General features: G+C 47.0%; 1 protein-coding gene and 1 long non-coding RNA gene across 2 annotated transcripts in view; one reads left to right on the forward strand and one right to left on the reverse strand.

Annotated features, from left to right (window-relative positions):
* Positions 1-642: 642 nt before the first annotated feature.
* On the reverse strand, positions 643-3,623 carry Gm40334. The gene is made up of 3 exons (XR_868562.1): positions 3,153-3,623; positions 1,312-1,537; positions 643-709 (listed from the first exon to the last, which is right to left on the reverse strand). It is a non-coding gene; the product is annotated as a predicted gene, 40334 (long non-coding RNA).
* Positions 3,624-4,820: 1,197 nt separating this feature from the next.
* Crcp (calcitonin gene-related peptide-receptor component protein) overlaps positions 4,821-21,284 on the forward strand; it is a 31,482-nt gene continuing 15,018 nt past the window's right edge. Inside the window, exons 1-4 of the mRNA NM_007761.2 lie at positions 4,821-4,922; positions 10,427-10,463; positions 13,335-13,433; positions 17,721-17,815. Coding sequence (NP_031787.1) covers positions 4,915-4,922; positions 10,427-10,463; positions 13,335-13,433; positions 17,721-17,815 — 239 coding nt within the window. The 5' untranslated portion in view covers positions 4,821-4,914. The remainder of the gene's footprint in view (positions 4,923-10,426; positions 10,464-13,334; positions 13,434-17,720; positions 17,816-21,284) is intronic.

Genomic DNA, 21,284 nt, shown 5'->3' on the forward strand with positions numbered 1-21,284 from the left:
GTACTGAGGTTCAAGCACACAAAACCTTTGCTGAGGTGAAGACAGACGACAGGTTTGTCATCCCTGCAGCACCCGGGAGGCTGAGGCAGGAAGATTGCTGGAGGTTCCAGGCCTGGGTTGCAGATGAACCTGTTTCAAAACCGTTTCAGCACTTGGGAGGCAGAGGCCGGCCGGGGTGGGGAGTGGGGGGTAGGGGTAGGGGGCTTGGGGGTGGGCAACAGGGACTAAAGAGTGAGACCTTGTCTTAAAGTAGGGGGCAGAGGTAAATCATGCTAAATCAGGTATGGTTTTGTATGCCGGTTATACCAGTACTCTGGAGGCTGAGGCAAAAGGCTTGCTTCAGGTTCCAGGCCAATACAGACTACTAATGAAGCATGGTGGTATACGCCAGTAGTCCTGGCTTTCGGGAGATTGATGGAGGAGGGTCAGAAGTTCTAGGTCATCCTGAGCTGCATAAGCCAGCTCAAGGTAGCCTGGGTTATGGAATTAAAAAAAAAAAAAAAAAAAGAAAGAAAAAAAAAGGCTGGCAGTCAGGCTGTGGAAAGATATCTGCTAAATGCTAAGTTACCTGTGATAACTGTTAGCACATACCTGCGATCGCAGCAGTCGGGAGCCTGAGGTAGGAATGTCAAGACTTTGAATCCAGGGCTTAGAGAGATGGCTCAGCACAAGAGCTAGCCTTGAAAGGTTGGCCAGCTGAGTTCGATCCCTGGAAATCATATAGAAGGTCGGCTGTGGGACTCATCTGTGGTCTCAGTATTTCTACTCAAGACGGGCGAGAAGACTAGAGGAATGTGGGGGCCAGCTAGTCTGGAACTTGGAGCAGTGACAAATATAAGAGAGGCCCTGCCTCAATAAGGGGAAAGGCAAGAATGGACCCCAAAGGGTTGTTCTCCAACCTCTACACATGTTCTGTGGCAAGTGGTGCACACCTCCCCTCCCCCACCCCCAAATAAATGCCTACCTAAAGAAAAGATGGATCCAGTGAGGTGCCTCAATGGGTAAAGGTGCTTATTGTCAAATCTTACAATCTGATTTTGATCCCAGGACCCACATAGTGGAAAGAGAGAATGACTTCACCAAATTGTCCTCTACACTCTATGCATATGCATGATACATACACATGCATGCATACTACATACATAAATGTACAAAAAAAAAGGACAAACCTCCCCCCCAAAGTTGGGATGTAGTCCAGTTGGTATTCTTTAGAGAGTCTAGAAAGGGATTCTAACGGGCAATTGAGGGTTAAAACTCAGGGCTTCCTTCAGTCTATCACGTTCATTCTCAAAGCAGGAGGTCTGGGCTTACCTTGAATCAGCACAAGAACATGGCTGGAAGAGTGGGCAGCGGCCACTGTGGAGACCAGGTGTGTCATGATAGACCTCCAATCATGGAGGATGCGTGTATGTATGTGCATTATGTATGTGCCTGATACCAGTGGCAGTCAGAGGAGCACGTGGGCATCCATGGAACTGGAGTTACAGACGACAGTGAGCCTCTGTATTCGGCAAGCTGGAAACTGAAACTGGATTCTCTGCAAGAGCAACACATCCTCTTAACCCCGGAGCCATCCCTACAGCCCCTTATGGACTATGGACGTTTTTAATCACCAACAGACCAGAGATGCTAGAGATAGCCAAGATGGGACTGGGAACATTCGAGGAGCATGCTCAGTAGTTGCTAGAATGTCTGTATCACACAATGCAGGACTTTAATCAAACTTCCATGCCTTGTGTAGAAACAAGTTTTCAAAATCATGCCAAATAGACCTAGATTATAGTAAGTGCTTAAGAGTTCTGGTATGGTTGGGCGTGGTGGCGCATGCCTTTAATCCCAGCACTTGGGAGGCAGAGGCAGACAGATTTCTGAGTTCTTAGTTCAAGGCCAGCCTGGTCTACAGAGTGAGTTCCAGGACAGCCAGGGCTACACAGAGAAACCCTGTCTTGAAAAACCAAAAAAAAAAAAAAAAGAGTTCTGGAATGGCTCAGAAATAGAGCACTCGCTTAGAATCTATGAAATGAGAAGGGCATGGCTCAGCACTGGACACTCGTCTAGAATCACCCAGGGAGGATTTGGAGTTTGGCTTGGCATTAGAGTGCCTGTCAAAAGAAGCTGGTGGCATGTCTCAGAGTAGAGCCCTCTCAGAGCAAGAGGGAGTCTTAGTTCACTCTCACCCTGTGAGCGTCAGCCTAGGAAACCTCAAGCTCTGGTTTGTATCCAAAGAGCAGAGAAAGTTTAGGAAACCTTAGGAGAAGCCTTGGGATACAGTTGGTCGAGTGCTTGCTTAGCATGCATGAAGCTCAGGGCTTGAATCTTAATCCTGCTTAAAGCTAGCATAGTGGTTCATGCCTGGGATCTCAGCTGTCAGGGGGTGGAAGCTGGGTCAGGAGTTTCAGATCTATTCAGGTTTATCCTCACTTGCATAGGTGAGTTCATGGTGGGACTAGGCTATATGAGATCCTGTGTCAAATAACTGAAACAAATGAAAAATATTTAGGAGAGTTAACTAGAGCTCTCTCTCTCTCTCTCTCTCTTGGTTTTTCAAGACAAACCAAAGAGAGACTGGTTCCAAGGGCTGGAGGTGACATGTGTGTGCCAAGACACCTGGCAATATCTTGAATTCTAACATATTGTAGGCACTGTGTTAAATATTTTATATGGATAGCCTTTTTAAGTTCTCATGGAGCATATCTAGAAGGTGGCCCTGATAATCGCCACGCTCCTCAAGGTGAGGAAAGGAGAGTCTGGGAGAGTAGGAGACACAGAGGCAGGAAGTGTAAAGATTAGCATCTCACATGCAATATCTGCCCATCTGCCCGGGAAAGCTCTCCAAGATCTGGCTAGTCACCCGAGGGATCACATTAATGAACAACCCACTAACAGGGTTGCCCCTGAGCCTCACATGACAATCACCCGCCTTTCCAGTCCTTTGGATGAAAACAAAGGGCAAGGAAAGGCTGGCAATGCAGATCACTAAGGAAGTGCTTTCCCAAGCATCCCCAGCACTGCTTGGGAGGGAGAGGCAGGAGGACAGAGAGTTCAAAGGAATCCTTGTCTACATAGCCAGTCTGAGGTCAGCCTGGGCTCCTTAAGACCTTGACTCAAAACAAACAAACTCAAACAAAAACCAGATAGTTCAGGACACTCACTGATGTATCAACCAGGTTGAGCTCACTGCCCAGGTGTCTAGGTGGATGCCATTTGAACATGGGTGCCAGCCAACTCCCCTACTTGCATTCATCTCTGAACCAATTTATGGCGGTGCTCTCCGAGGCACTAGCCTGTCTTCCACGAGTCTATCTCTGAAGCCTTGGTTTTGAACGATCCTCTTTCAATGCACCTCAAACACTCTTGGCTTTGGGACGCCTCTTTGTCCTTGTTAGTCATTCCCCTGACTGTGCTGGAGTCTAAACACAGTGTGTTATTTATGCCCTGAACTGGTCCTCCAACTGGGCTGTCAGCTAGCTTGGAGAGTGTGTATTATTCACATCTGAATCACCAGCACCCAGTGGGCAATCACGGTAAGACTGTTGAGCGAGTAACACCATGAACACCATTGTGGGACCCATTCTCCTCAAGACAGGTACAGGGCACCATTCAGTCTTACGTTATGATGACATTTTATTTACTTGATAATTTTTTAATTTAATTTTTTCTTATTTTCAAATACCATCATTCTTGGATGTACCTGTTGAACACACACACACACACACACACACACACACATGTGTTGGTTTTTATGAGACAGAGTTTTCTTTTCTTTTTGTTTTTTTGAGACAGGGTTTCTCTGTGTAGCCCTGGCTGTCCTGGAACTCACTCTGTAGACCAGGCTGCCTTGAACTAAGAACTCAGAAATCTGTCTGTCTCTGCCTCCAAAGTGCTGGGATTAAAGGCATGTGCCACCATACCAGCCAGACACCCTCTATTTCTAATACATTATCCCCTGCAAACCATTTTAACACTCACACCAATCTCAGCACTGGGAGGCAGAGGCAGGCAGATCTCTGAGTCTGAAAGGCTACTTAATGAAAATCTGTCTCTCCCCCCCAACTCCCAATTTTTAACGGTTGTATGGGAAACGGGATCTCTACATAGCCTACGTTGACTAGAATTCACCATGTTGCCCAAGCTGTCCTCAAACTCAAGGCATTCCACCTGCCTCAGCTTCCTACGTGCTTAAACCATTCCCCCAGTTCTATTTCTGTCTGTTGAGACTGGGTTTCTCTTTTCTCTGCCTCCTTCTTTCCCCCTTGTTGGAATTAGAGGCTTGTGCTACCTTGCCTGGCTTATGTTTTTTGTTTTGTTTCATTTTGTTTGGTTTTTTTTTTTTTTTTTTTTTTGGTTTTGTTTTCTGTTTTTTTGAGACAGGGTTTCTCTATGTAGCCCTGGTTGTCCTGGAACTCACTTTGTAGACCAGGCTGGCCTCGAACTCAGAAATCCGCCTGCCTCTGCCTCCCAAGTGCTGGGATTAAAGGCGTGCGCCACCACTGGCCGGCATGTGTTTTTTGTTTTTAACAAAAACAAAAACACAAAGTCTCAAATAGCCCCCATGGCTTGAAAGTCATTATGTAGCTCAGGCTGGCCAGAAACTCCTAACACTTCTCCTGCCTCAGCCTCTCTACTGCTGGGTTTACAGGTATGAGCCAGTATGACCGGTTTAGGGATTTTAATGCGGCCAAGGCAAATCCTAACAAAACCTGCACTACGAAAACGCTCGACAGTCTGAAATTAGACCAGGATAGGGACACCTAGAATTAAGGAAGAACCGGGCGTGCCCCGCAGCGATCCCGGCATGCACCCCGGCGGTCCCAGCGTGCCTTGCGGCACACACACGGAACCGGTGAGCAGAGCAGCGCCGGCGCAACGTGAGACTCTTCTCACGGCGGTTGCGTACGCTGAGGCAGAGGCAACATGGAAGTGTAAGCGACACGACCAGGGGAAGCCAGGATCATCTGGGGACCGCGAAGCGGCCGGCGGCTAGACCTCGGGACCCGCGAGCAGGACGGGTGGGCGGGGTGCACGGGCCGGAAGTGCCTGGAAGTGGGGCGGCAGGGGAGGGACCCTGCTGCTTGGGAACTCGCTCGCCTCCCACATCTTTTGGGGAGGGGAATGTTGAAAGGATAGAGAGGTTTCCTTTTTTTCTTTCTTTTGGTTCTGGGAATGGATCCCAAGACCGTGCACGCGGTCTGGAAGTAGTGCGACCCAGAGATAACGTCCCAGTCATTATCATTACTATCTTGGGATGTGGACTTTGCATACGCTAGGGAAACACTCTACTACTGACTGAGTCATATTCCCAGCCAGCATCATCACCATCATCGTTTTGTGATGGTGGAAATGGTACCCAGGACTTTGCTGGGCAAAGGCTTTGCCACCGACCTGCATCGCCAGCCATTATCGCTATTGTTATTTTGGAAATTTGAGGAAGGTACCCAGGGTTGTGATCGTACTGGGTGTGCTAGTTTTCTTTCGGTTGCTGTGACAAACACCATGACCAAAGCAATTTAGGAATAGAAAGGTTTTTATTACATCTTACACTTCCAGGACACAGTCCATCATTGAGGGAAGTCAGGGCAGGAACTCGAGGCAGGAAACCGAAGCTTCAGAAACAGTTCAAGAACTCTGATGGCTGGTTTACTCTCTGGCATTTTCTAATTTTTGTTTGTTTGTTTGTTTGTTTGTTTTTTTGAGACAGGGTTTCTCTGTGTAGCCCTGGCTGTCCTGGAACTCACTTTGTAAACCAGGTTGGCCTCAAACTCAGAAATTCGTCTGCCTCTGCCTCCCAAGTGCTGGGATTAAAAGCCTGTGCCACCACCAGTTGGCCAGGTTGTACCCTCCTGCATCATTTAATAATCAAGACGATCCCTCATGGACATGCCCATAGACCAGCCTGATAAAAGGCAGTTTGTCATTGAAGCTTCGTCTCCTTTTGATGATTCCAAGCTGTTTCAAGTTGACAGTTAAGACCAACCAGAAAACCAGGCCAAGTTTCCCCCCCACTCCCTCCAGACAAGGTTTTTCGGTAGAGCTCTGGCTGTCCTGGACCACGCTTTTTAGACCAGGCTGGCCTTGAACTCAGATATCCATCTGCCTCTGCCTCCTGAGTGCTGGGACTAAAGGTGTGCGCCACTACCGCCTGGCAACTAGGCAGATTTCTGAACAGTACCCCCAGCTGTTGTTGGGATATACTCTTCTTCCTTCTCCTCATCATTATGGTCATCATTTTGTGATGTTGGGGATGGTACTCACAGTCTTACACATGCTTGGCAGGTACCACTGAATGACAGACACCTTCCACACCGTTATTATCATTGTTATTGTGATGATGATGTGGTGTGGTGCTGGGGATAGAACCTAGGGATGGTAAGCAGGTACTTTATTACTAACACACACACACACACACATACACACACACACACATATACACATACACACACGCACATACACGCACACACACACACACACACATATACACATACACACACGAACATACACACATATTCTCTCTCTCTCTCTCTCTCTCTCTCTCTCTCTCTCTCATGTGGTGTTTGGGATGGAAGGGACCTGAACATGCAGACAGTCACTCTACTAACAACAAAGCTACCTGTCAGCTTATTTTTCCACACTTTTTTTTTTTGTTTTTGTTTTTTTTTTGGGACAGGGTTTCTCTGTGTAGCCCTGGCTGTCCTGGAACTCACTCTGTAGCCCAGGCTGGCCTCAAACTCAGAAATCCGCCTGCCTCTGCCTCCCGAGCGCTGGGATTAAAGGTGTGCGCCACCACACCCGGCTCCCTGTGCCTTTTAATATATGGTCTACTATATAGTCAGAGTTGGGAAACTGGACCTCTTCTTCCTTTTACAGCTAGCACTTAGAAAGGAGAGGCAACAGATACATAACAAGCCAGCAATAGGCTTCAGATGAGAGTGCCTGTTGGCTGGCTGTGAGGTGGGAGGGAGCTCTAGGTGAAGTGTTCGTTGACTTCGATGCCTTCTGTTTTCTGGTATCAAAGGGTAGCTTTTCAGAACATGAATTGATGGCATGCTGCTTTTAAGCTTAGAAAAGTTTAGCAATTCTGTTCGTCACTCCGTCCCTAAGTCAGGTGTGTGGCAATTAATAGGCACTGCTCACTTGTTTGGTGTGTGCTTGTGTGTGCTTTTAAGGAAAGAGTGTCAATAGATCATTTTGTTCTGTGTATTCAGAACTCTGTTTTCCAAAATGCCTGTTTACTTCTGTTGAGCTGACTCAGCAAACTTTGCAGGGTAAATTTCAAATGGCAAGTCAGCTTCAGTTCACTAAGGAGTTGCTCAAGGGCACTGAATAACCACCCACCTACCGCACAGACTCCACAGTCTTTAAAATTCACTCGGACCCAGGGTCGTGCTCCTTAGGAGTGGGGGCAGGAGGAGCACAAGGCCGAGGGCAGCCGCAGCTGCAGAGCAGGTTCCAGGCCAGCCTGTGAGTCTGTCACAGTGAGAGCCTGTCTCAAAAACACACTGAAAAGGCCCAATCTGTACTGAGGCGATCCTGCCTCCACCGCCCTGTCCCCTTCTGCGCTGGCTTGAGTTGTCCGGCAGTGACTTGGAATGGCCAAGGTCACGTTTCTCAATCACGAAAGCAGAGAGCCGTGGGATTTGGAAATGACATTACCTGTGACTCAGATAGAGCCATTGGCCCTGAAGAGATCTCCCAGGAGCCGTGTTCCTCTGAGAGCGCAGCGAGTGTAACTCAATTTGGGGCAGAAACAGGAAGCCTGTGAGCTGCTTTCATGACATGTGGACATGATTTGATTTGACTTTTTAGTTTTTTAGTTTTTTTTTTTTTTTTTAAAGACAGGCTCTCATTTAGCTCACATTGACCTCCTCTGTGTAGCTGAGAATGACATTAAACTTCCAATAATTTTGCCTCCATCTCTACAGGCTGCCATGCCTGGTCTGTTTGGAACCAAGGCCCTTGTGCATGCCAGGCAGGCACTCTCCCAGCTGAGCTATGCGCCATTTTCCTTGTGTTAGATTCTTTCTGAAGAGACTACTCTGTGACTTGGGTGTGGTGTCTTTGGGATGCAGCAGGAGATTTGTGAAATTGCGGCTGTTTGCTGAGTTACCAATAGCATGTGGCTAGGCTCTGCTCCTGTCACTGTGCTGTTAACTTGAGGCCTAAGCTGACCCGTGTTAGCTGTGGGAGAGCCCGCTGCAGTTGTTGACTGGGGAAAGCAGCCATTGCGCGGGCCCACAGCTCTGCAATGCTGTGCTGTTCTTTCACCGTGTAGGCGCACTCTGGTGAAGGAGTAGACTGCGGTTTGTTGTGCATTGTGTCTGCTCTCGACTGCTCCGTGCGAAGGTGTGGGGCTCTGTTGCTAGTTTCCTTTCACCCAGTCTGGCCTCATTTTTCCTAGTTGTCTTCTGTCTCACTGGGGCTTCCTACTGTGTGAGCAGATCCCTTGAAGCTGAGCCTCAGCTTCATCATCTGTAGACTTAAAATCATGTCAGTAGTTCCTGCATCCAAGAGGTTTTAGCAAGAGCTGACATAATCTTTTTAAAATTTATTTTATGTATGTAGATGTTGAGAATTGAACCCAGGTCCATTGGAAGAGCAGCTAGTGCTCCTAACTACTAAGCCATCTCTCTAGCCCGAAATAATCTCATCTCATCTCTTCTCTTCTCTTCTCTTCTCTTCTCTTCTCTTCTCTTCTCTTCTCTTCTCTTCTCTTCTCTTCTTTTCTTTTCTTTTCGTTTCTCTCTCTCTCTCTCTCTCTCTCTCTCTCTCTCTCTCTCTCTCTCTCTCTCTCTTTCTTCCGTAAATGAGGGCCTCCATTCATCTTAAACTCTGTCATTGAATTTCACCTGAGCATCTTTCTGAAGTGAGAAGTTTAGGAGCTCAGGTAAACGAAACGACAATGACATTTCTCAGGCCCTTGCAGTGCTCTAGATAATTACATTATGAGATCTTACAAATGCAGAAAGTGTGCGCTCCATGTTGTGGGTGAGATCTATTTACAGAGAGGAAATCACCTCAGAAAACTCATACAGCCAGTGATAGATAGCATGGGGTTTAGAATCAAGTTACACTTGAATTTGTTTTAAAAAAATGAAAAGATGTGTATGTATGTGTGTGTCTGCTTGCCTATGCACCGTTCAATGCATGTACCCTTGGGTGTCGGGAGAGAGTGCTGGGACAAGTTCTAGGCAGTTGTGAGCTGTCTGATGTAGTAACTCCTTTCTTCTGCAAGAGCAGCAGGAACTTGTGACGACTGAGCCATCTCCAGCTCTCAGGCTGGACTAAAATTTCCTCATATCTTGTTTTAGTTGGGGTAAGCTTGGGAAGAAATTGGCCCAATAAATCTACATCTTACACTTGGCAGAGAGGAAATCTGAACCTGTATATGTCTGGTTTCCTTAATTGTCACAGCATAGTGGCTCCAGGCTGCTTCCAGCAGTTCATCCTCTGCTGGATGGTGTGGAATGGGCCAGTTGTGGTCTGTGTTGTTACTGATAGGATATCTCTGATGTAGTACTTCAGAGTGGATCAGTTATTTGTGCCATAGCTGTGCTTACACAGGATCAGTAGCAGTTTGCTTAATCAGCTGTCACACAGGGGAAAAACCAGGCTTTTAGCAACTAGATAGATGACGTCTCTGTGACTCTTTCACAGGATCCTTGACCCTTGCTGGAGTTCCTAATGACACTGTCAGTGTTAAAGTACATAGGCCATTTCTGTCAACATGGCAGGACTCAGGCTGTCCAAGATGCCTGTGACTGGTAATGGTATTGCGACAAGGATGTTGGCTCAGGACAAATCAGCACTTGATTCCCCAGGCATTTCTGATGCTCTTGATACTTACAGACCCTTCTGGGGGGTGGGGTTCCTTTGAGGGTTTACCTCCATGTTCTTGTTGTAGCTAACTTGTGTCAGCTACCCCAACTTCTATCTACATAGATTTGGCATAGATCTTAGTCTTCCACGGGGAAATGGATTTGTGATATGCTATGTCTGGAAAATGAAAGTCTGAGTGCTGGAGAGATAGCTCAGTGGTTAAGAATGCTTGCTACATAATAAGAAACAGAATTCAGATCTTAGCACCTATAAGAAAAGTCTAGGTATCCTGCAGACTCTAGCTTTGAGGGGTTCAGTGCTGTCTTCAGGCTTCTGTGCACACTTAGGCATAAACACACCAGACATACGCATCCGCACACCTGTGTAGTACATTCATATACTCTCATAGGCACAAGCATACACATAAGTAATATTAAAAAAAAAAGGAAAGTTGTCTCTATCTGAAATTGCTAACCAGGGCAGAACTTAAGGCATTTCTAGTTTAGGTTGTTCCTGAGCGAGTGAGAAAGCTGGGATTAACTAGAGGGTTCATTTGTGGACACTTAACCTTGAAATGGATGTGAACTGATGACGGCTCTCTGTTCTTTTGTAGGAAGGATGCGAACGCAGCACTGCTCAGCAACTATGAGGTGAGGACCCCCACGCGGGCCATTGTGTTTTCCTCTCTGGTTTAGCTTTGCTTTTGAAGACGTTGGATTGGTTTTCTTTAGAAACGAGAGGGCAGGTGGCCCCTGATGGAGCTTGGAGTGATATGAGTTTGGTGAACTACACATGGTTCTTCAGGGAAGCGGGGAGGCTCTGGTTCACAATAGGTACTCTGCCGAAAATCCCAGAGTCTCTAGAGCAGGCAGATGTCCTAGCAGAAGGCTGCTGCTTTAGAGCGCAGTCCTGCTGTAAAAGTCTCCTATTAAATGCGTAGCTTCTTGATAATAACCATTCTCTACTTGTCTTTGATTCTCAAATGGCCTCAAAGACACTGATATCCTCATTTTGAGAACAAAAGTTGAGTTGACTCGCCATCGTGAATAATTTGGAAAGAATGAGCAGGTTCATAATTTGGGGGCTCATGGAAAAAGAGGAAGGAGATTGGTGAGAGGGGAGCTATTAGCATTTTACCTGCCTTCAACTGTGCCTGGGTCTAGTTTGCTAACAAAGCAGTCTAATAGGACAGCTCCAGATGTACAAGGGCCGGCTGATAAATTCTCTGTCAGTTTCCATGTCCCAAGGGAAAATCAGTCTTGGAGTCTTGGAGGAGGTCTAGGTTGGAGGAGGTCTAGGTCTCCATTGTCTGTGTGTATGTGTGCGTGTACTGTCGTGCACTTGCACACCGTATCCTCTGTGTCTGTGTTGTACTCTGTGTCTGTGCTGTATGCTTTGTGTGTGTGTTTGTAGAACTAATCCAGTCTGCTGTATTGCCTACTAAAGCTCCAGCCTGAGTGCCTGTGGCTTAGCCACCGCAGGGAAATGGTCACTGGGCAGAACATTGGCTCTTAGGAGCGTCTTTGTCCTGCTGGGCCTGTGCTCACTGTTTGGGTGTTTGTTTCACTGGGGAATCACTATGTTCATTGGGTCTCATGCTGCTGTTTTTCAAAGGTGGTGGAGCTGGGGGACTGTTGGGGCTGGGGGACTGTTGGGGCTGGGGACTCTTGGGGCTGTGGGACTCTTGGGGCTGGGGGACTCTTGGGCGGTGTTGCACATGTGTGCAGTAATGATCTAGGAGCTTGTATATTCCTCAGATCTCTGATAGAAACTCAGAAACAGGAGTAAAGTCCCACTTGTCTCCAGCCCAGCACTAATATGTCCCTGTCCATGTCTGTGTTCCTGTCTGTGTCCGTGTCTGTCTGTGTCTTTGTGGGAAAAGTTGACTTCTAAGAATCCATTGCATTTCCCTTCATTTTCCTTGTTATGCTGTAGGCCCAGGGATTTTGACATATTAAGTAAATGGTTTGCCACTGAACGATATCCTTGACTCTTTTTTTTTTTTTAAGATTTATTTATTTATTTTATCTATATAAGTACACTGTAGCTGTACAGATGGTTGTGAGCCTTCATGTCGTTGTTGGGAATTGAATTTTTGGACCTCTGCTCCCTCCATTTGGCCCCACTTGCTCAGTCCCTGCTCACTCCAGCCCAGAGATTTATTTGTTATTGTAAGTACACTGTTGCTATCTTCAGATGCTCCAGAAGAGGGCATCAGATCTCATTACAGGTGGTTGTGAGCCACCATGTGGTTGCTGGGATTTAAACTCAGGACCTTCAAAAGAGCAGTCAGTGCTCTTACCTGCTGAGCCATCTCGCCAGCCCAGACTCTTATTTTTTTAATATCATTTATCTCATGCTCTTTCTGTTATAGAAAGAAATTGTTATACTAGACTTTTGTATTGAGCAAAGCCCCTAAAATATCTAGCTTGGGAAAATTTGCTTTCACATATTCATAAAGGCTTTGAGATAAAAGGATTAGTGATGTATGATTTTTAAAAAATAAATTAGCTGGGCGGTGGTGGTGCACGCCTTTAATCCCAGCACTTGGGAGGCAGAGGCAGGCGGATTTCTGAGTTCGAGGCCAGCCTGGTCTACAGAGTGAGTTCCAGGACAGCCAGGGCTACACAGAGAAACCCTGTCTCAAAAAACTTAAAAAAAAAAAAAAAAAAACTAAAAAAAAAAAAGACATTTTATTTATTCTGTGTGATGTGTATCCCCATTCACATAGAGGACAGAGGACTTGTGGGAGTTGGTTTTCTCCATCATGTGGGTCCAGGAATGGAACTCAGGTTGCTATGTTTGATAGCAAGTGCTTTTACTGACTGAGTAGTCTTCACAGTTTGTTTTATTTATTTATTTATTTATTTATTTACTTATTTATTATATGTAAGTACACTGTTTTCAGACACTCCAGAAGAGGGCATCAGATCTCATTACAGATGGTTGTGAGCCACCATGTGTTTGCTGGGATTTGAACTCAGGACCTTTGGAAGAGCAGTTGGTGCTCTTATTCACTGAGCCAACTCACCAGCCCCCACAGTTATATTTTAAGGGTCTTAGTTTTAATAATATTATTATATCAGAGAAGCAAAGAGACTCTGGTTTGTAATAGGTACTAGTATTGTGTTATTATAGATAATGACATTACATTATTATTGTTTTTAGTATGTCTGTGTGTGTGTGTGTGCATGTACCCATAGAGGCCATGGACCTCTGGAGTTGGAGTTACAGATATTGTGAGCCGACTGATGTGAGGTTCTCTGGAAGAGCAGACAGTGCTCTTAGACATCATCTCTGAGCCATCTTTCCAGTATTTTAAACAAATGGACGATTTCCACTGACTTAGCTAGGAGAGCATTGAAAAGCTGTTGCCTGGTTCTAGGACATAATACTTGCTCTAAACCAACTGTTGGGAAGCAGGCTGTGGAAAGAAAGTGGCCTTGCCTGACTGTCTGAAACTCTCGGAAGAGACACGTCTCTCAACTTTGCTGACCAGTGTCTCTTGTGCCCCTTCCTAGGTGTTCCAGTTACTAACGGATCTCAAAGAGCAGCGGAAGGAGAGTGGGAAGAACAAGCATAGCGCTGGGCAGCAGAACTTGAACGCCATCACCTATGAGGTAAGCTTGACTTCCTGAGGGCCTTGTGGAGCCAGGAGGGCGACGGCTGCTTAGGGAAATGGGAGGAATAAAACGTCCTCACTTGTAGACACTAGGTGCACGTTTGGGGTCCCCACCTGAACCACCATCAGTTGGTCCCAGTCAGCTGGCTGGGACCCTTGTTTTGCTCTTTCTCCCTGGCTGAGGGTCCTGGGCAGGCAGGCAGGGATGCTCTTACAGCGCGCCAGAGCGAGTGCTAGTCTGCCATTCCTTTGGAGATGATAGCTAGCAGGTGGGAGCCGCAGCGCATGGCGCCCTCTAGTGTTATAACCTCAAGCAGGCTTTTGGTATTGGGACTTCCAGCTCTGAGTGTTCCAGGTCTTGGGTAGGCCTCGGGAGTCAGGATTCCGCAGCTCTTGGCAGCAGTTCACTTTGTAGCTGGACTAGGAACTAGGACTCTTCAGCCCTTGACAGTACTAGTGTGACAATTTGCAGGCCTGGGTTGCCTGACATCATTGACCCGAAACACTTGCTGGCTTTCTGGAACTCTTTAGCAACTGTGTGCGCCTGCAGTTTCTCTTCTCTCTGTCTGTTTGTTTTGAGACAGGTTTTCACATAGTCTCGGCTTCTTATGTAGTCCAGAAGGGTTTTGAACTCCCAATCCTCCTGCTTGCACTTCCCATGTGTGGAGATTTATAGGCATGGCCACTATACCCTGGCCACTTATGGCTCCTTACAGCCTGTGTCCTCTGGCCTTAGTCCTCTGTTCCCTCAGACCTTCACCATCCCTCATGCTCCTTTCTGGGTGCTCTCTTCCCGCTATGGCTGCTTTTGTGGGGTGGCTGCCATTGCTCTTTCGTGGCTGTTGCTGCCAGCTCTGTGTCATCTTTGGTTGTCAGAGCAGCCTGCCCATGCTACCCTTGCAGCATGGCCTCTCCAGCTGCCCCACCCCCCCACCCCCCTCTGCCGCAGTTACCCTCTACTGCTCCCCTGCCGCTGTCTGGGCTGCTGCTTCACTGTCTCTTGCATCTTCATGCTGCCAGTGCCGCTTGCTGTACTAGAAATGGAAAGGACGAAAGCAATAGCAAAGAAGAAAAACAAAAACAAATAGGACGCGTGAGAAGCATTTTTTTTTTTTTTTTTTTTTTCCATTTTTTATTAGGTATTTTGCTCATTTACATTTGCAATGCTATACCAAAAGTCCCCCATAGCCACCCACCCCCTCTCCCCTACCCACCCACTCCCCTTTTATGGCCCTGGCGTTCCCCTGTACTGGGGCATATAAAGTTTGCGTGTCCAATGGGCCTCTCTTTCCAGTGATGGCCGACTAGGCCATCTTTTGATGCATATGCAGCTAGAGTCAAGAGCTCCGGGATACTGGTTAGTTCATAATGTTGTTCCACCTATAGGGTTGCAGATCCCTTTAGCTTCTTTGGTACTTTCTCTAGCTCCGTGAGAAGCATTTTATCAGACCTGTTGTAACCTCAGGGAAGGCAGGCAGCACCGAAGGTGGAGGTATCTCCTGGGCGAACAGCCTGCTTAGCTAGCCAGAGAAGGACTGCTTTAGGCAGGGTTTTCTAGAGGATGGAATTAATGGGATGAAAAAACTATGTCTCTGACACATGCAGACTGTCAGCTTTAAAATAGTAACAAGGGCTGGTGAGATGGCTCAGTGGGTAAGAGCACCCGACTGCTCTTCCGATGGTCCAGAGTTCAAATCCCAGCAACCACATGGTGGCTCACAACCATCCGTAACGAGATCTGACTCCCTCTTCTGGAGTGTCTGAAGACAGCTACAGTGTACTTACATATAATCAATAAATAAATCTTTAAAAAAAAAAATAGTAACAACAGTTACTGAGAACCCTGTAGCTACTTGGTACTTGAGACTTAGTACCTAGCAGGCAGAATAGTTCCACAGTGGCTCTCTGTCATTTGGGATGGGGACGACTGGTAGTTGGTCAGTCCACAAGGCTGGGTGCCTGTGTAGTCTCTGTCTAGGACTGGAAACGCACACGTTTCTTGGAGAGCTGCTAGTCCCTAGTCCCTGATGAAAACTTGGAAGCAGTTCCTGGTAACAGCTTAGGAACCATCATCAGCAACAGGGCAAATTAACTGAGCAGTAGGAGGATGCTGCGTGAGAAGAGTGAGAAGCTCCTCCCCCTTGTGCCACACCCTTTTGTAGCTGGACCACTGGCAGATGTGCTGTCCACAGTGCAGGCGGGGCTCCCCACATCAGTTAGGGCAGCCGGATGCTTCTTTAGGTGAGGGCTCCTTCCCAGGCGGTTTCTAATGTGTGGGAAATCCCATTAAGACCAGCCACAGTAAGGAGTGTTTGTAGTGCCCACAGCAGGCCCCACGTGCACACGCAGGTTTATGTTTGTTCCAGTCATAGCCTTGTCTCTTTCACACACGTCGCAGCAGACCCTCTGCAGTGCCTTTCCTCTGGCTTGCATGGCACTGTGTGCAGGATCATCATTGTGGCTTGCGGTAACAACAACAACAACAACAAAACCAAAAAAACCAGTATAGATTGTTCGAAACAGTCCTGTCTGTTCAGGAGCCACAGCAAGCAGCAGTGGTTCCATTTCCCCAGGACCTCTAGGGGGACGTCAGAATGGCTCTGTTGGCATGGTAGCCCACTGACTATTTGACTGATAGTCCTTTAACTCAGTACAGGAGAGCCCAACAGTTACCCGTGAGGGGGTGAAAGTGTCTCGTTCACAGGGTCTGTGCTTATCTATAGGACAATGGACATCAGAGCTAGTGCTTATAATGAGAACAGCAATAACACTGATACTGACTTTAACAGTGTTTTAGCAATGCTTAACATCTGTCCAATGCCCAGGGAGAGGTGGGTTCCCCCTCATGTCCCAGGATGGAAGCTATTACGTTCACAGTGACAGCTTGCTACAAGGAAAGGGTTAAAATTAGCCAAGAGAATCAAGAAACAGAGGATACCCAAGTCATAATTCCCTCTGTGGTCGCATAGACTTGGCCATGTTACTTTCCTGCAGTCAGTGTGTGGCGCACGCATGGAATATGGCCAGCAGGCCCTGTGTGCCCTGGTCTCACTGCTAGCTAACCCTTGCTCTGAAACTATACAAGTGGAGCCAGCCACTAAGTTATGCTGATAAGCTTATGACCCGGGGGCCCAGGTATAGCATTCCAAGGACCTGGAGATCACCAGGTCTAGGACAAAGGCTAAACTCTCTTTATGCAAGCACAAATTCTTCCTCTTTTCAGTTTTTTGAGACAGGCCTTGGCTGTCCTGGAACTCACACACCAGGCTGGTTTGGAACTCATAGAGATCTGTCTGCCTCTGCCTCTGTAGAGCTGGGTTTAAAGGCGTGTGTCCCCAACTGGCTGGCCAGGTTCTTTACTACACTCAAAAAACCCCAATGCTTTGTTTAAGGGAAAACTTGGAAAATCTAAAAGCATTTAAAAGGAAGAGAGCAAAACTAATTCCTAAGGATGTTCTTTCCTGACGTGGTTGGGACCTGAAAGGAAGTAACAAGAAGGTATTACATTAAAATGATGAGTCAGCAAAACTCAAACCAAACACTTGACTGTCTTGGCTGGAGTGATGGCTCAGCAGTGCAGTGCTTATAGCTCCTACAGAGGACCCGAGGTTGGTTTCTAGCACCTGCCCTGGGTGGCTCCCACCCACGTGTAACTAACGCCAGTGTCAGAGATCCAATGTTGCTTTCTTTCTCTGCAGGAACCTGCACTTCTACAAACTTATGCATGTGCAGACACACAGAGAAACATAGAATTTAAAAATAAAAAAATAACTTGAAATTCTGGAAATTTTAGAATATTAAACTTTAGCACTGTTTTCCTTATTCAAATTTCTCCTGTCACGATTTTCTGTATTTGGATGTTTGCTTTCATGTATGTCTGCACCATGTGCATGCCTGTTTGCCTGTGGAGGTCAGAGAAGGGCATCAGATCCTTAGAACTGGAGTTACAGACGGTTGTAGCCACCATGTAGGTACTAAGAGTTGAATCGTGATCTCTGCAAGAGCAATATGTACTCTTAACCGCTGAGCCATGTCTCCAGCTTATCCACATCTCTACATCCTAGGGCTTGAAACGGCCCACGTTTGACTCCCAGCACCCACGCAAGGTGACTCGGCTGCTTGGAGCTCTGGTCTCAGGAGGTTCCAAAGCCTCCCCCCTCCATGAGTGTCTGTATTAAAGTGTATATACATTCATAGGCTCATATGAATGAAAACAAAATAGATCTTATTTAAAAACCTCACAATTTCGATAGCTTATATTTGCCTTTTGTGTATTTATCTTTAGACACTAAAGTACATATCAAAAACACCATGTAGGAACCAGAGTCCAGCGATTGTCCAAGAATTCCTCACAGCAATGAAAAGCCACAAGCTGACCAAGTAAGTAAGTTATCCTCAGGAGATGACAGGTAACAGGAGATGTGGCCTTTGAACAGCTGCATGTGACCGCTGCACCTGCATTCAGTCACTGTGACCTCACAGTTGTACACAGCACTGTTTTAAGGTGTTGTAGAAGGACAACTGAGAATGAGACCCATGGCCTTGTAGAGCCACAGCGTGCTTTCCTCGGAGTCTTTTCTTAGGGTCCCAGTTCCTGAAGCTCTTTACTGCCTGTCATCACAGCTGGATTAGACGAAAAGCAGGGTTCAGAATTACAGCGCGGAGTTGAGAGCATAGCACGGTACTAGTGCTTACCTAGCGTGTATGAGGGCCTTTCATCCCCGGCACTGTTGGGTGCTGGAGGGTGCAGGGAGGGGAGGGAAGACAGGCAAAAAAACCAACCAACCAACCAAAAAAACCACACAACCTAAGTACTTTCTATAAGGTGCTCAATGAAGTCACCCGACGTTGACACTTGTGTTTGCTTGAGGTAGAAACAGCTTGATTATCGTCTCCCTGAACATTAGGTGCCTGCCAACGCCTTAGATGTGTGAGTTTGGTTTACAGAAGCTAAAAGCACAGGCTGAGGGTTTGCATTAGGAGAAAGCCTTCCCATGTCTGCAGATCAGTGCTGATGTTGATGACTTCCAAAAGTTGCTCTGTAAACCACTGTCTGTCTGCTCGGCTTTTTGGTGTTTGATGGTAGTGGGGATCAGACCTGGGCCTCGCACATGCTAGGTGGATATCGCTGGTCCAGCTCTCCGGAAGCTTTGTCCTATTGCTCAGGATGACCATAGCTCACACAGTATTAAGCTCACTTCTCTGCCTCTGTTCTCTAAAGAACGCTGAACACAAAAATCTAAATCCTGTGTGTGTTGCCCTTGGAGGCCACAAGAGGACATCAGATCCTTTGGAGCTAGAGTTCCAGGGGTGTGTGTGTGTGTGTGTGTCTGTGTGTGTGTGTGTTGCCCTTGGAGGCCACAAGAGGACATCAGATCCTTTGGAGCTAGAGTCCAGGGGTGTGTGAGCTGCTTAATGTGGGTGCTGAGATCTAAACCCTGGTCCACTGCAGAGTGGCCAGTACTCTTACCTAACCACTGAACCATCTTTCCAGCGCCCCCTCTGCGGCCTTCATCCCCTCCCCTCCCTTTTTTGAATGACTCCGTTTTGCTAGAACTCCTGGTTGTCCATTCATTTCACGACAGCTTACTTTAGTTTCATGTTGTAGTAGTATCTTTGATAATTCTAAGATCCTTGTTAGCATGAGTTTGCTATCTCTCCATTTCCTTTGAAAATAAGTCATATTTTCCTGGTTGAAATAACTTTGTAAATTGTATCTTGGGCCTTTTGCATATTATATTCAGATAGTTTAGGCTGGCAATCCTATGAGAAGCCTCTGTTAAGGTGGCTCTTGTTTTGTAGAGTGTAGCCAAACCTCTGAGGGTTTTCATGGTTATCACTGACTATGGCAGTTCCTTTTAAAAATTATTGTAATTATGCAAATGTCTGTATGTGGAGAAGTTCAGGTTAGTGCAGATGGCCCAGGAGGCCAGAGGCAAGGGCTCCCGGGAGCTGGAGTTACAAGTGGTTGTGAACTGTCTGACCTGAGTTCAGAGAACTGAACTTGGGTTCTTTGCAAGAGCAGTGCCCTCTCTGAACCCCTGAGCCTTCTCATGATTGATTTTCAAGTCCTTTCTCAGGTGTTTGTGTGAACTATCTGGATATGGTCCCTGTGTCCTTTCCATGGTGGAGAACTGCTTGGCATGGCTAAGGCTCTGGGTTCCTTCACCGGTATTCCCTCCCACCCCCCAAGAGTGGGGGGAGTTGGAGAAAGGGACGAAGAAGCCTATAAAATAGGAACTGTCTTGCAAATTGATTCAAAATTGGTTGTAATCTACATAGGAATAAAGCACACTTCAGTAATCAGAGGATTATTGGCTCCCTTCCCCTTTTGCTGCCTTCAGACTAATTATTTATCAAGGCTTATGTAACCTTTTAAATAATATTGGGCAAGAGCTCCTGGCAGTGCTGCACAATGGCCAGGAGAGGGACCCAGCAAGCTTTTTTCACGGTGGCTGGCTTCTACCTCTTGGCCTGTGTGGCTGGTGAAGGGGCTGCATGCCAGCTAAGATGGCCAGTGTATTTTAAGACAGAAACCGTGTTTAACAGAGGAACTGCTGGCATGTTCTTTACGTCTTTATTTGATCTTGAAATCATCTTCTGTTTTGCTCCAGGGCTTATTACTTTGTGTAGTTATCTTCCCCGCTGGAGTCCGTGGGGGCAGGCCAGGAGCCGTGATTTATTGACTTGGTAGATTTCATCATAATACAGTTGGAGATCAACTCCGAGTCACTCTGGCACTGGGTGTTAAGTAATTTTGTATTTAGTGTGTTACCCGAGTCTCCACCCAAAACTGATTCTTGAATATTTTAGATTCGCCCTGCACTCTTTGCTTCTCAGTATCCGACTAGTAGCCTCCGTTCCTATCCTGAGATCACCCCTGTAAGGCACACAGCTATGTAGAATGACCCTTGCTCTCGCAGGCCAGCCCAGTGAGCTCTGCAGTCATACCGAGCATCTTCTGTTCTGCACACATTGCTCCAGGGGTTTGACACCATGTTTTTAGGACATGGACCTCAGACCAGCCAAGCTCAAGTACAGATGGTAGAGTCTCAGGTTTCCCTAGCTGTCTTCCCAGATCTGCTCTCAGAAGAGAAAAGCCTGCTTCTTCCCTCCTCACAGTTCCCCTACACTTCTCTTACAAGCCAGGGCTTCCCTTCCCTTCCTTTAGCTTGCCCTTCAGATTACACTTGCGCTGTGCCAGCCTGACTCTCTCAGCGCTGAGGTGGAGGGGACGTAGTGGAGAGGCACTGGGTGTCAGGTTAGGGGTACTGTTTTGTTCATGGTCAGATGAAGGGAGGCTCGGGTGCTGCTGAGGAAGTGCTGCTTGCTAGGCAAAGTCTGCAGTTGGGGATTGGCCTGAGGCTTTTCTGTGTCAGTCTGTAGTTTGTGATCGTTTCATGAAATGAAGACATTTGAAGATAGACTTCTGAAGGGCAGAGTTCAGAGGATTCTTGGGGATGAACTAGAAAAATTCAACTTCATACCAAGACCTTTGGGAGGACCCTGGCTGGAAAGATTGGACAGAGGTTGAGAGTACTTGTAGCTCTTGCTGAGGACCTGGGCTAAGTTCCTAGTCCCCAGAGGATTTGTACCTTCTGGACTTCCTGGGAATAGCATGCGTGTATGTAAGTGTATTGTCTGGTGTCCATGGCGGGAAGAGGAGGGTTTCAGTCAGGTCCTTGGAAGTAGGAGTTATAGACAGTAGCCTTCATGCACGCACTGGGAACCGAACCTGGATCCTCTGCAATAGCTCTTACTTAAGGAGCCATCTCTCCAGTCACACGCTTTCAGTCTTGTAAGAGATGTTTTGCTTGTACTGAAAAGTGGAAGGGTCCAGAGGGTGGAG

This window comes from Mus musculus, chromosome 5, assembly GCF_000001635.26.
Source record: "Mus musculus strain C57BL/6J chromosome 5, GRCm38.p6 C57BL/6J".
Taxonomy (NCBI): domain Eukaryota; kingdom Metazoa; phylum Chordata; class Mammalia; order Rodentia; family Muridae; genus Mus; species Mus musculus.